The 13,193-nt window shown below is 33.7% G+C and overlaps 5 protein-coding genes across 5 annotated transcripts in view; 4 read left to right on the top strand and 1 right to left on the bottom strand.

Moving 5' to 3' along the window:
* The window catches only part of LOC140984476 (UDP-glucosyltransferase 29-like), an 83,723-nt gene that overhangs the window by 1,872 nt on the left and 68,658 nt on the right, over positions 1 to 13,193 (top strand). The gene's annotated exons all lie outside the window — the stretch shown is intronic.
* On the top strand, positions 742 to 2,562 carry LOC140983778 (mogroside IIIx synthase-like). The gene has a single exon (XM_073450908.1). It carries the CDS (start codon positions 908 to 910, stop codon positions 2,258 to 2,260), a length of 1,353 nt encoding a protein of 450 aa, XP_073307009.1. The 5' UTR covers positions 742 to 907; the 3' UTR covers positions 2,261 to 2,562.
* Positions 3,367 to 5,024, top strand: LOC140985127 (divinyl chlorophyllide a 8-vinyl-reductase, chloroplastic). The gene has a single exon (XM_073452881.1). It carries the CDS (start codon positions 3,552 to 3,554, stop codon positions 4,821 to 4,823), a length of 1,272 nt encoding a protein of 423 aa, XP_073308982.1. The 5' UTR covers positions 3,367 to 3,551; the 3' UTR covers positions 4,824 to 5,024.
* LOC140985239 (transcription factor TT8-like) lies at positions 5,709 to 7,610 on the top strand. The gene is made up of 2 exons (XM_073453031.1): positions 5,709 to 6,204; positions 7,123 to 7,610. Exons 1-2 carry the CDS (start codon positions 5,881 to 5,883, stop codon positions 7,513 to 7,515), a joined length of 717 nt encoding a protein of 238 aa, XP_073309132.1. The 5' UTR covers positions 5,709 to 5,880; the 3' UTR covers positions 7,516 to 7,610.
* On the bottom strand, positions 11,068 to 12,591 carry LOC140985224 (beta-D-glucosyl crocetin beta-1,6-glucosyltransferase-like). The gene has a single exon (XM_073453006.1). It carries the CDS (start codon positions 12,558 to 12,560, stop codon positions 11,208 to 11,210), a length of 1,353 nt encoding a protein of 450 aa, XP_073309107.1. The 5' UTR covers positions 12,561 to 12,591; the 3' UTR covers positions 11,068 to 11,207.

Raw genomic sequence — 13,193 nt, 5'->3', positions numbered from 1 at the left:
CAACCCCAAGAAAATTCACTATCAAATTTAGAAGAGGGATTACAACAAGAGTTCTAAGCTAAGCTTCTCTGCCCTTTGATTCCAACACATATACAAGTCAATTCACCAAGGAAACTCTTAACTGTAATTTCTTGACTTAACAGAGAAATAAATCTTGGCAAACATATATACATTGACTTGACTTCTCAGTTGCTACTCCAAGTTAAACAGCTTGATTAACTCTTCTACAAGGCTGGACCAATAATCTCAACAAAAATAATAAAATCTGTTGATGTAAATTAATTAGGTATATATCACTTATTGTTTGATCCAAATTTGTGAAATGTTTTCAGGTATAAATGCATCAAATTAGATGAAAAATCCAAATCCTAAAATTAGAATGATTGGAAGCATTAAATTCAACTGTTAGTTCTTGTTTCTTTAACCAATATGCAACTAAAAACAAAGGATTTGTCTTGAAAGCATTGCTGAAAATTGAAAAATACAAAACCTAAACTGAGAGTTGTTAAATCCATATTATTATTGCATATCTTAATCAGAATTTTAATATAAATATTTTTTAACATGTTCTAAAGAATAATTAAAATTTTTAATCAAAATTTATTCATCTAATAAATGAAAACATTTTGAATTTTTGAAAAATTATCCGATATAAGGATTTTTTTTCCGAATGAAATATGTATGAGTCCCACATGATATCCAGATTTCCAAAGTTTTTATGCATGCCCATTTGCTTTAATTTATTGCAAGGACTTTTCCACCAAAAATATCCTCTCAAATTATTTACACTAAAACAATATTTCATTAGTCTATCGCCTACTCAATCATTGGAGAATTAGGGATCTGAGCATACCAAAGTTCTTGAGAACTATACAACTAAAAAGAATTTGAGTGAGAGATTCCATTCATGGAGGAAGAACAGGCCAAATTTAGAATCTTAGTGTTTCCATACTTAGCTTACTCCCATGTGTATCCCTTTTTTGAACTGTCCAAAAGGCTCTCAAACAGAAACTTCCACATATATTTTTGTTCTTCCACTATCAATCTTGAATCCATCAAGAAAACTATGCAAAGTTCACCCGTCGATTCCTCAATTGAACTTGTGGAACTTAACGTGCCATCCTTGCCTCAACTTCCTCCAGATCTCCACACAACCAAGAATTTGCCTCCCGACATGACACCAACCCTTATGCAAGCTTTCCAAATGTCAAGCTCTAGCTTCTCTGATATCTTCAATAATCTGAAGCCTGATTTGGTGATATATGATTTCTTCCAACCATGGGTTCCAAAGCTTGCTTCATCCCAAGGTATTCCTTCGGTTTACTTTGCAACTTCAGGAGCAGCACCTTTTTCATATTTCCATCATTTATATACATACGGGAGTATTTCTACTTTTCCTTTTCAAGAAATATATCTCTTGGACCATGAAAAGGTCGATCTAAAAGCTCCGTCTAAACTGGAAATCAAAGACGCTGATCAAGATTTTGCATTTGGAATACTTAGGATGTCTAGTGAAATTGTTTTGATCAAGGGGTGTAAAGCGTTTGATGGTAAGTATATGGATCATCTTTCTGTTTTATGTCAAAAAAGAGTTGTACCCACCGGACTATTAGTGCATGATTCTAGAGAAAATGAAGAAAACTCAGATATTCTGCAGTGGCTAAGTAGAAAAGAGCGATTCTCCACTCTGTTCATTTGCTTTGGTAGTGAGCACTTCTTGTCTAAGGATCAAATACGAGAAATCTCAAAAGGGTTGGAGCTATGCGACGTGAATTTCATATGGGTGGTAAAATTTTCGGTCGAGGATAAGCGTGTCACTCTAGAAGAGGCCCTGCCTCAAGGATTTCTTGAAAGGGTGAATGGGAGAGGTATAGTTGTGGAGGGATGGGTTCCACAAGCCAAGATTTTGTCAAATCCTAACACAGGTGCTTTTGCTAGTCATTGTGGTTGGAGTTCTGTGACAGAAAGCTTGTATTATGGTGTTCCAGTTATAGCCATGCCTAGTATATATGATCAGCCTATAAATGCCAGATTGGTCGTGGAGGCTGGTGTTGGAGTGGAGGTTGTGAAGGGCCAAAACGGTCTTTTTACAGGGGAAGAGATGTCGAAAGCCATCAATAAAGTTTTCGCGGAGAGGAGCGGTGAAGAAAAAATGAGGTTGAAAGCAAGGAAATTGAGTGAGGTGATTAAAGAGGAAGAAGAACAAGAAGTAGATGAAGTAGCAAAGCAGATTTTTAGGCTTTGTTTGAAGAACAAATAGCATCAACTTTCATCCATTCGCCGTTGAAGATCTTGTGGTTATTTTGGCCTTTTAAATGTCGGGAATTGATTCAATTAAATGTGAAGGTTTAATATGTATATCCAAGCTTCAGTTGTAGAACCTATTTCGTAATAGGGATGATCACATTGGTCTCCTATGCATATGTTATTAGGAAATATGTTTGTATGCAAGAGTCATAGTTGTAAACATGGACCACCCCGTGACGTATCTTGGAAAATTTTCTATGTTATCTTTATGGTCATTATCTCAATGATATATTTAAAGATAAAAATTTATCAATATACGTGTATCTATTAAAAAGAGTAAGTCTCTTGTGACACGGTCTCACGAATCTTTATCTGTAAAACAAGTCAATCATACTTAAATTCACAATAAAAAGTAATACTCTTGACATAAAAAGTAATATTTTTTTATGAATGATCTAAATAAGATATTCGTCTCATAAAATATGACTCGTGAAACAGTCTCACACAAGTTTTTGTCTATTAAAACATATTGATATACTTTCACTAACTTGGAGTCAATGAGAGAGTAAACGGATGTCCAGCCACCAATAATTGAAATTCTGTGGTTCTACGCAACACACATCATATTCATATCTCCAAATTTTTTTAAAAATTGGTAAAATATGCTTTTTAGAATTAAATTTTTTAGAACTTTTAAACTAAAATTAGTCGTTCAAAATCTTAATTAAGCCCCTATGGTAAGTATGTGGGGTGTTTTATTTAAAAAATATTATAATTTAGAAAGTATTAGAAAATCATAAAAAAAATATAATATTATGTAATAAAAGTAGGTCTCTTGTGAGACGGTTTCACGAATCTGTATCTGTCAGACAGGTCAACCCTACCGATATTCACAATAAAAAGTAATACTCTTAGTATAAAAAGTAATACTTTTTCATGAATGACCCAAATAAGAGATTCATCTCACAAAATACGATCCGTGATACCGTCTCACACAAGTTTTTGTTATGAAATAAAGTATACAACATTTTTTCCTTCTTTTGTGGGCTTTGGCCCGCAAATTCGCATGAGGCCCAAATCCATTTATGCTTTTCCCAATCCCTTTACTCCTGAATCTTTCCACCAAATATGAACCAATCATTTGGATCCTACTGCGATAGAGGCATTGCGCTCTCAGCAGTTGCACAATCGACGATTCTAATGCCGTTCACCCTCTTTTTTCTTCATTTCATGAACCTTCTTTAACACAATGCTTTTCCTTGGTCCAATTTTGTTCTGAAATTTAGGTGTCCGCAGTCAAGAAAATGTCAATTTGCACCCCTTTCAACTGCAATGGACTCACACTTCACTACTCTAAAAATCTGAGCTATAAAGGGTGTTTATTCTCTCGTTTTGATAGTCAACTTCAGGTAACCACTGTCCCGTATGCTTTCCCTTTTCCTCCTGTTTATTTCTCACATCCCTTTAAATTTGGGAGAGAAATATCTAAACTTGTGACTGCTGTATCTACGTCTACCTCAGATGTTGAAACAGTACCCAAGGTTTCATTCAGAAGTAAAAACCCGAAAGATATTAATGTTTTGGTGGTGGGTTCAACGGGTTATATTGGGAACTTTGTGGTTAAAGAGTTAATTAAAAGAGGTTTCAATGTCATAGCCATTGCTAGAGAAAGAAGTGGTATAAGAGGGAAGAATAGTAAAGAGGAAACGTCCGGGTTGTTATATGGCGCGAATGTGTGCTTTTCGGATGTCACCAAGTTAGAATCTTTAGAGAGAAGCATTGAAAATCTTGGGATTTCTGTTGATGTTGTTGTCTCTTGCCTTGCGAGTAGAAATGGTGGAGTAAAGGACTCGTGGTTGATTGATTATGAGGCAACAAAGAACAGTCTTGTTGCTGGTAGGAAGTTCGGTGCTTCTCATTTTGTTTTGCTCTCTGCCATCTGTGTGCAAAAGCCCCTTCTCGAATTTCAACGAGCAAAGCTGAAATTCGAGGCCGAATTGATGGAAGAAGCCAAATTGGATGAGGGTTTCACATATAGTATAGTAAGGCCTACTGCATTTTTCAAGAGCTTGGCAGGCCAGGTTGAGTTGGTTAAAGATGGGAAACCTTATGTCATGTTTGGCGACGGGAAATTATGTGCCTGCAAGCCGATCAGCGAGCAAGATTTGGCCTCGTTTATCACAGATTGCATGTTGAGCGAAGAAATGAGTAACCAGATTCTTCCCATTGGGGGACCGGGGGACGCGTTGACACCATTGGAACAAGGGGAGATTCTGTTTAAGCTGTTAGGAAAAGAGCCTAAGTTTCTTAAAGTACCAATTCAGATAATGGACTTTGCTATCGGAGTTCTTGATTTTCTTGTGAAGGTGTTTCCTTCACTGGAAGATGCAGCCGAGTTCGGGAAGATAGGAAGGTATTATGCAGCAGAGAGTATGCTGATCTGGGATCCCGAAACAGGCAAATATGATGCAGGGAAGACACCAAGTTATGGCAAGGACACTCTGGAAAAATTCTTTGAGAGGGTGCTTCGAGATGGAATGGTTGGCCAAGAGTTGGGGGAGCAAACCATTTTCTAGAGATTCTTTCGTTGTTTGTTGGTCTTAAAAATCCTCAAAAACTAAGTTTGCCTATCTGGTTTTTGGATTCTGGCAAAAAAAAAACATGGCTTTGTGTAATATAACTTTAGTGGTTCATTAATTGGAAATGTGATTTTTCGCCACTAACCTCTTGTACAAGTAACACCAGTTACGTCATATTGTGACATAGCTCGTGTTTGATATTACATTGTGACCCATTAAATCGTCTCACACGAGTTTTTGTTAAAACAACATAATATGTAAATATTATTATATCATAATCAGTAAATAATAATGAAAAGTAACTCATGAAAAAGAATGAATGATTGATGCATAATGCAGAAGGATTCGGGCATCCATCCATATATTATAAGCCATTGAATTAATTCTTAAGGTATTATTTCAAGGGTAACTTGAAATTCATAAGCGCTGTTCCAATTATCCATCGGAACTGTGATTTCCAAATTCATGACTAAAGATCAAAATATAAATCAATGGCGCAGAGTTGGTTTAACTAATCAAATCGAAGGGGAGGTACAAAATCAAAACTGACAAGACCAAGAATCAAGTTGTCATCATTCATTGGTTAAAAAGCACATGCAAATGACCTCAAATTTTTTTCACCTTTTCTTTTGTTATTTCAAGTGTAATATTTTTTAAAAAATATAAAAAAAATTCTCTTAAAAAAACACTAGATCGCAAAATTCAACTCAACCTATGATTTATTATAAAATTATATGACCTCGACAGATTCTATGCTACATCGAGAGAACTGTTGTGACTCTTTCACTTGGTCACATGACTAATCTATTTATTGATGTTTCTAGTTTTTCTTCTTTAACTCAAGAAAGTTAGTGTCACTAAATTAATTGAAACTATGTTGTATTTATAATGTGTTGATGGAAAATCCAGACATAACTGTTTCTCTGCAGCAAATATTCTAACAGCTTTCTTGCTGAAACAAAGGGCCACCCAAAAAATTGCTCCTCCTCTCTCACGCACCAGTACGTGTCTCTGCGTGCATGCACGTATAAATTCCCCATTTTTGTGCGTTGAAATGGGTCAGATAAAGTTCATTTCAGTGCGTGAAATGGGCAGCAGGGGGGAGACGCTGCTGGAATTCGAAGAAGATGAGATCAGAAATCTGTTTATGGGCATTATGGAAGGGTACAAGGACACTGTGATCCCACCATTTTCTGATTTTTCACCAATTTCAATCAGTGAAAATGGGCTCGATTCAAGAAAAGGAGACGACGAAGAAGAAGAATCCATATGGGCAGAGAATATACTCAGGGTCAAGGAACGCAAAAGGAGAAAGCAAATGAATGATAGCTTCTCTGCTCTTCATTCTATGGTTCCCGGCCTTTTCGAGATCTATAAGGTCGATTCAGTTGTCCCTCGCTTGTAATTTTCATTTGATACATATATTTGGTTAGATATTATGAGTTTGATTCCTGTTTTTCTGCATATTCATCTTTTATTCGTGGGTTTTGATTAATTCAACTAGATTAGACCGATGGTGTGAAGAATTGCAGTAAGTTTTCAATTTATTTCATCTGTCATTTTTTGGGCTAGATGATTATCTCTATAAGACGTGCTAATTTATCTACAGCTTCTGCAGTTTAAGTCTCATCCATCAACTTTCAGAGCCATATGCATTGTAATTGCATTGTTTATTTCTTGCTAATCAATCATATTCATGATTTCAAAGAAAATTTGTTTTTGTATGTATCTATCTTTGTATATGCTCTGTTTTTAAGCAGTGGATCGATAATTATTGGTCTATCAATTTTTGCGAATTCTTGAATTCGATTCTCAAAAATAGTCATAGCATCCTATAAGAACTGATCAGAATGCCACTTAGTGTAAACTTAGCATGTTTCTGCACTTGTATCACATTGTGTTCAATGATTATACGATACTTGCATATACATCGATAACCCTCTAATCGATGATGTGAATTGTGACAAACATTCAATGTGTATTAGAAGATATACTCGCAAGTAAGGAAAGGTACCCAAAGATCGGTATTAGCCCCTTGTGGAGGAGGCAACAATGCAATCCCTGTCTCTAATCAAGCTCATTTTACTAGATATTATCTATGTGCACTTGATACAAAAATTTTATTGCATTCCTTCTTGCTCATCTTTTTCTTTGAAAAAACTATAATTTTGAATCTTCTAAAAGATTTGAGGATAGTAATGCTGGAACCTTGGATATTGGCTTTAAAATTCCATTGAATAAGTTGATTGGCACGCCAAAATTTGTCTTCTTAATGTTTTTTCTAATGCGTTTGCAGCCCCCAAGGGAAAAGATTATAGATGAAACGGTGAAGTTCATTAATTCCCTTGAAGAAGAGATACGCAGGCTAGAGAGTCTAAGGAAACAGCCATGGCATGAATCAAGGGAGGCCAAAAAGCAAGTTTTATCAAAAGGCACAAACCAGAACTCCTCTGTCAATGTCACACTGTTCAATAAGGCCACATTCCTGGCCATTGAAGTCCCGTTTAGACCTGGTTTGATGACTGATATTATATATGTGTTGGATAAGCATCAAACTGAGATTTTGGAGGCAAGAGTTTCGGTTGACAACCGAAACTTGTTAACATTCGCAGCCACATTAATGGTACTGAATCATCGTGGATGTGACATTGCCATTCAGAAGATGAAGGAAGAGCTTCTACGCTTGTAGCTTTACTATGGACAATATGGATTTTGATGGTGTTTTCTATGTTTGACTAATGGATTATGAATTCTTGATTGAATTTTGTGTGTAATAAGTCTTAAGATTGGAACTTAGACCTAACTCAACCCCAAAAGCTAGCTCAACGGGGGAGGATTGTCCAAGCCCATATATATAACTCCAGATATTTTATCCAACCGATGTGGGACAATTAACACACCCTCCTCACGCCCAAGAATGAACATTTGGAGCGTGAAGTTTACAAATGACCCAACTATGGGCAGAACGGGTGGTCCAACACAAAACGGTGGAAACTGAGCTCTGATACCATGTTAAAATTGGAATTTGGACCTAACTGAATCTCAAAAGCCAGCTCAAGGGGGGAGGATTGTTCAAGCCCATATATATAACTCTCAAGTATTTTATTCAACCAATGTGGGACAATTAACATTTATATTATTAATGTGTGTGAGGCTGAGATTTATTTTATCCGTTTATAATATAAGAATTCAAAACGTGTAAATTTTTTTCCAATTAGCTCCTATGATGTTTAAGTTAAAGAACAAGAAATTAGAAAAGAATATATTTTTCTTATTTTTGTGTGTAATAAGGTTATTTGATTTTACTCTTTGATAGTAAATTATTGTGTGACAATTAAAAATAAATTTTCTAACTGTTTAAAAATGCTAAGTGTTATTTGTACTTCACTCTATTTTGAATTTTTATATTATAAATCGATGAATTTACACTTTGTCAATTCATTTAATTTATGAAACAAGTTTTCAAACAATTACACAATTTTTTGTATTTTTTTATATTAAAATTTTAATTTTATTTATTTTTATAACTTCCTATATTTTTTAGTATTGGGGTGTATATTTCGAAATATGAAATTTTTAAATTTCCTAAGAAATACATTCTATATTGGTGAATATTTCTTTGAATCGGTTGAATTTTTTTATTTCTCCATAAATGTTTTTAAATTAGTGATTTTATTGCAATTACTTATTTTTCAATTATGGTTTTATTTTTTTGATGAAAATATTATTTTTAGTTATGTATATAACATTTCTAATCAAACTTTTTTAGCTACTACAAACAAAAGCGTGAAAATAGATATTAAAAAACTTATTTTATTTTTAACTGTCACGCAATAATTCAAGAGTTGTCTACCTGATGGTAAAATTTAATTGATTATGTGGAATAATGTACAAGCTTAAATTATTAGTTAATATTATGATGTATGGTATTAAAGTTGTTCACTTTATTTTAATTTTTTTCCACTCATTCATTAAAATATCAGATTTTTTTATTTTTTTAAATAAATAAATAATTTTTAATTAATATAACATTTTACAAAAATTAAAAATAAATTGTTGTCTAAAATTATTTGATAGGCTCGAAATAGTTAATATTTTATTTTCATATTTCCCATTATTCTAACCTCCGATATGTTTAATTGACACATTTTTGTGTAATTTTATTTTAGGAGGAACTTTCACGGTCTTGGAGCAAAATTGAGTTAAAAAGGGCGATATTTATCACATTTGAAGTTTCCAAAATATATTTTGAAAGAAAATGGCCAAACCAGAAGAGGTCCGGGAATAAGGCGTGGCCACGTCTTGTGATGATATTTCAGCTGCCAAAAAGTACAAAGAGGGAAAATATAGATAAAATATTATCTATTATTTTATATTTTAAGATTTAGGGTTAATTAAGATTAGTGGGCTTTTTTTAGCTTAAATAAAAAAAGGCCCAAATCTACCACTCCAGCGGCAGCACAAGAATTAAAAAGATCTCTCCAACCAATTTCCAATCTCACGTAACACAAGTACAAGGGAGGCGGCAGAGAAGATTTTTCATCCAATCACTAACAACTCACGTGGAAGGCGAAGGATTTTTGTGGTGTCAATTTTCCTTTGAATTTAGTTTTCATACTTTTGTTTATTTTTCTTTATTTAACTTTCATGGAGATTGTATATCAAACCATGTTAGGCTAATTTTCTTAGTCTGATTCAAGGGATAATCTACTATTTTAATTTTATCACTGTGAGGTTTTTGCACTTTAATTTATTATTCTTTTTTGCTCAAGTATTCGTTGATTTATGATTTAATTATATGAATGTTATACGTCAATTAATCTGACAATTTAATTCGATGTATGATTTTCTAATGCTAACCATGAATTCAGTGATCCGTAATTGTCATGAACGATTGGTACATGAGTAGCAATAGGTTAGATGTGTTGTGCTATCATAATATGTGTAATCTAAATAAATCGACGGAACTAGATCTTCCAATTGCAGCTATCTCGGTTGTTAGATTTTAGGATTAACTGTTTTCACGAAACTAAAATGATATCTTTAATTAATATGGAACGCTATCGTGCCCATTTGATTATTGGTAAATTTTGACTGGATGCTGGGTTTGGTCAATTAATTTAGGAAAATACAAGAATTTTAGCGACTATCCCTATAATTCTAAGGTTAATTGTTTGTAATAACATGAATAAATGATTGGTTAACCGATGAACAATGAGATAATTAAATAGTAGAATCCCTTTGAATCAGTATTTCTCATAATATATTTTTCACTTTATTTTCGTCGATTAATTTTCAATTCTAGATTCAATATTTTGTCTTGCTTGGTAATTTTAGTTTAGGTTATTTTATTTAGTAATTATCAAAACAAATCCCCCCTTCTATTTTTATTATCAAAAGAAATAAATCTACCGTTCCCTGTGGATTCGACCCTACTCACCATTATACTCGTTTTTATTTAAAAGAGTAGGAATTAATTTGGTGGTCAACGACAACACATCATTATTCTTCGAAAGTGTTTATTTTTATGGTGAAACTAAAAATTAGCATCCAAAGTAATTTTGTCCATTTTTTATAATGCAAAATATCAAAATGAAATATCTTTAACAATTTGTGGATTAATAATACTGTCACATGAGAAAAAAAGTTTATACCTTGAAATTATATTACCAATATTATAGAGAAATTTTGTCAAAAAAATAATTTTTTTTGAGTCACTATCAGAAAAATCATTTGTTCGCAGTTTTTGATCCAAAATAAAATGTGTTTGTACTCCACTCCATGAGTCCACATATTTTTTTTTTGGATAAAAATTAATACAAAATATTTAAAATATGATATTAACAATATTTGAATAATAACTATTGAGATTCGGTACTAATATATAATTTTTGAGTGCCCAAACATGTGTAGCAAATGTTGATATTAATAAAATTGTTTTAATTTTATACTCAAAATCTTAACTCTTGTATCATATCTAAGATAATTAGTACTCAAATATCATATATTAATATTATTTTTAATGTTTTATACTGATTTTCATCCAAAAAAATACACCATTAATACTAATATTTGATATATATGTTTAAGTATTCAAATTCATATATTAATATCAAATCTGAAATAATTGAAACTCAAATATCATATATTAATATCATATTTTTTATATTGTACGTTGCTTTTAATAAATAAAAATAATATATGTGAGTCCAAAAAATTCTCGCCCAATTTTCTATTTGGGATATTTTGACCAATTTACGGAAAAATATATATATTTTGAGCATGGCATTTATTATTATTCAATCTAGGAAACCGTGAGGGCTGCCTAAGATTCACCGAAAACATACCGCCAATCGAATCAATTGGCATACACGTCCAAATTTACGTCTGATTCTGCTTGTGCTTCAAACAAATCTGCCGAAGTTGCTCCGCCGCTTCAGACATTAATTCATCTTCATCTTCTTCCTCCATTTTCTCACTCAATTCCACCGCTGTAATCCGCATCGACTTTTCTCCTTTCTTCTCCAAGAAAACTCTCTTTATGGCGTTCGCAATTTTTTCCCTCCTCCAATTTCCATTCTCGTCCTTTTCAGCCTCCGCCCCGACACCAGCCTCAACCAGAAGCCGAGCATTCAAGTACTGATCTAGTTTCAGAGGTAAAGCTATCACTGGAACAGCGAAGTATGCAGTTTCCAATGTGGAGCTCATTCCGCAATGAAACATGAAAGCACCAACACTTTTGTGCGCCAATATTTTGTCCTGTGGAACCCATCTCTGCACAATCATACCTCGCTCTTTAGTTCTGTCCAGAAATCCCTCCGGGAGTTCCTCTTCGATGTTAATCGTCGCCCCGAGAGGAGATCTCAATACCCATAGGAAATCAACATCGCAAAGTTCCAACCCTTTTGCTGTCTCTTCCATTTGGTGTTTGGACAAGTAGTTTTCGCTGCCAAATGAAATGAAAAGAGTTGAAAATTGGGGTTTATTGCTCAGCCATTCCATGATTTCAGCATCGTTTTCTTCTGCATTAGTTAGCGTAACAAGTTGGCCCACAGGTACCACTTTTTTCTGGCACAAAACCGATAAATAATCGATGTATTTCCCTTCAATTGCCCTGCAACTTTTCATCAAACAGATGTCACTAGATTCAACAAAATCCCCGCCGTAATCCTGGCGAGATTTATCATTCGCGACATGGGATGCATCCACCCGCAAAGACCTCAATTCATGCTCCCGAAGATACAGCCCTGGATAAGGGAACGGCGTGTTTTTCATATTCGAGCGGTGAAAGAAAAAAGAATTCGAAGCGGCCCCCGTGGTGCTGAAATGCACAGCAGGAATTCCCATCGACGAAGCAAGCTTTACAGCCCAGTGCTGGAGCACATCGTACAGCAACAGATCAGGCTTCACACTCCTTAAAATACCTGAAAATACATCCTTGGACATCTGAAAACCCTGGTAAAGTTTCGATCTAACATCCAGCGGCGCGGTTTTCGTGCTGTGGAATTGGGGAGGAAAATCCGGCGTAGATGGCAGATGGATTTCCAGGATTTTGATGGAGGAATTCGGGCTGCCTTCGAGTTCCTTGCGGATTGAGACGATGTTGATTGCAGTCGAACAAAAGTACACGTCGAAGTTTTTGGCGGATAGTTTCTTTGCTAATTCAAGAAAAGAGGAGATATGGCCGTATGCTAGCCATGGATACATGAGGATGCTGCATTTTGTCGTCTCCATTTCTTTCTTCTTTGATTGATACGATACTTCTTCCGTCGGATATATTAATTTATTTGGAAAACAAAATATGGATTATTACGATAAATAATAATAATAATAATAATAATAATAAATTTAAGCAAAACAAATTGGCATAAATTAAGATAGCTAGCTAATGAAAAATGAAAATTAAGACTATCAACGTAAATCACTGGACATTAAATAATACACTAAAATTAATATGAAACTGTTTATGAGTCAATTTTATGATACGAATCTCTAACCGATCTATGAAAAAATATTACATTTTATATATTTTGAAAATGATATGTGAATTACAAAATGGATTAGTAAGAGATTACGATTTTACGTGCAAAATCCCGTTAACTGGATTATAATCAAATTTTCTCTTTTGACTAACATTTTTAATTTTCTTCCTACTCATCTCTCTATCAAACGCCCTAATTTCTTTTATTTTTGTGAAAATTAGCACAAATTAAGGTTAGTTATTGTATAATTAATATTCTTAAAAAAAATGGACGAAATAATAATAAATTTAAGCAAGACAAAAAGTGAAAATTAGCATAAATTATTAATTAAGGTTAGTTATTGCAAAAATGAAATCAAGACTTTCAATATGTAATCTTTGTAAAA

This window comes from Primulina huaijiensis, chromosome 9, assembly GCF_012295235.1.
Source record: "Primulina huaijiensis isolate GDHJ02 chromosome 9, ASM1229523v2, whole genome shotgun sequence".
NCBI classification, from domain to species: Eukaryota; Viridiplantae; Streptophyta; class Magnoliopsida; order Lamiales; family Gesneriaceae; genus Primulina; species Primulina huaijiensis.
The sequence above is the reverse complement of the archived record's forward strand: the minus strand, read 5'-3'. Positions and strand labels throughout refer to the sequence as shown.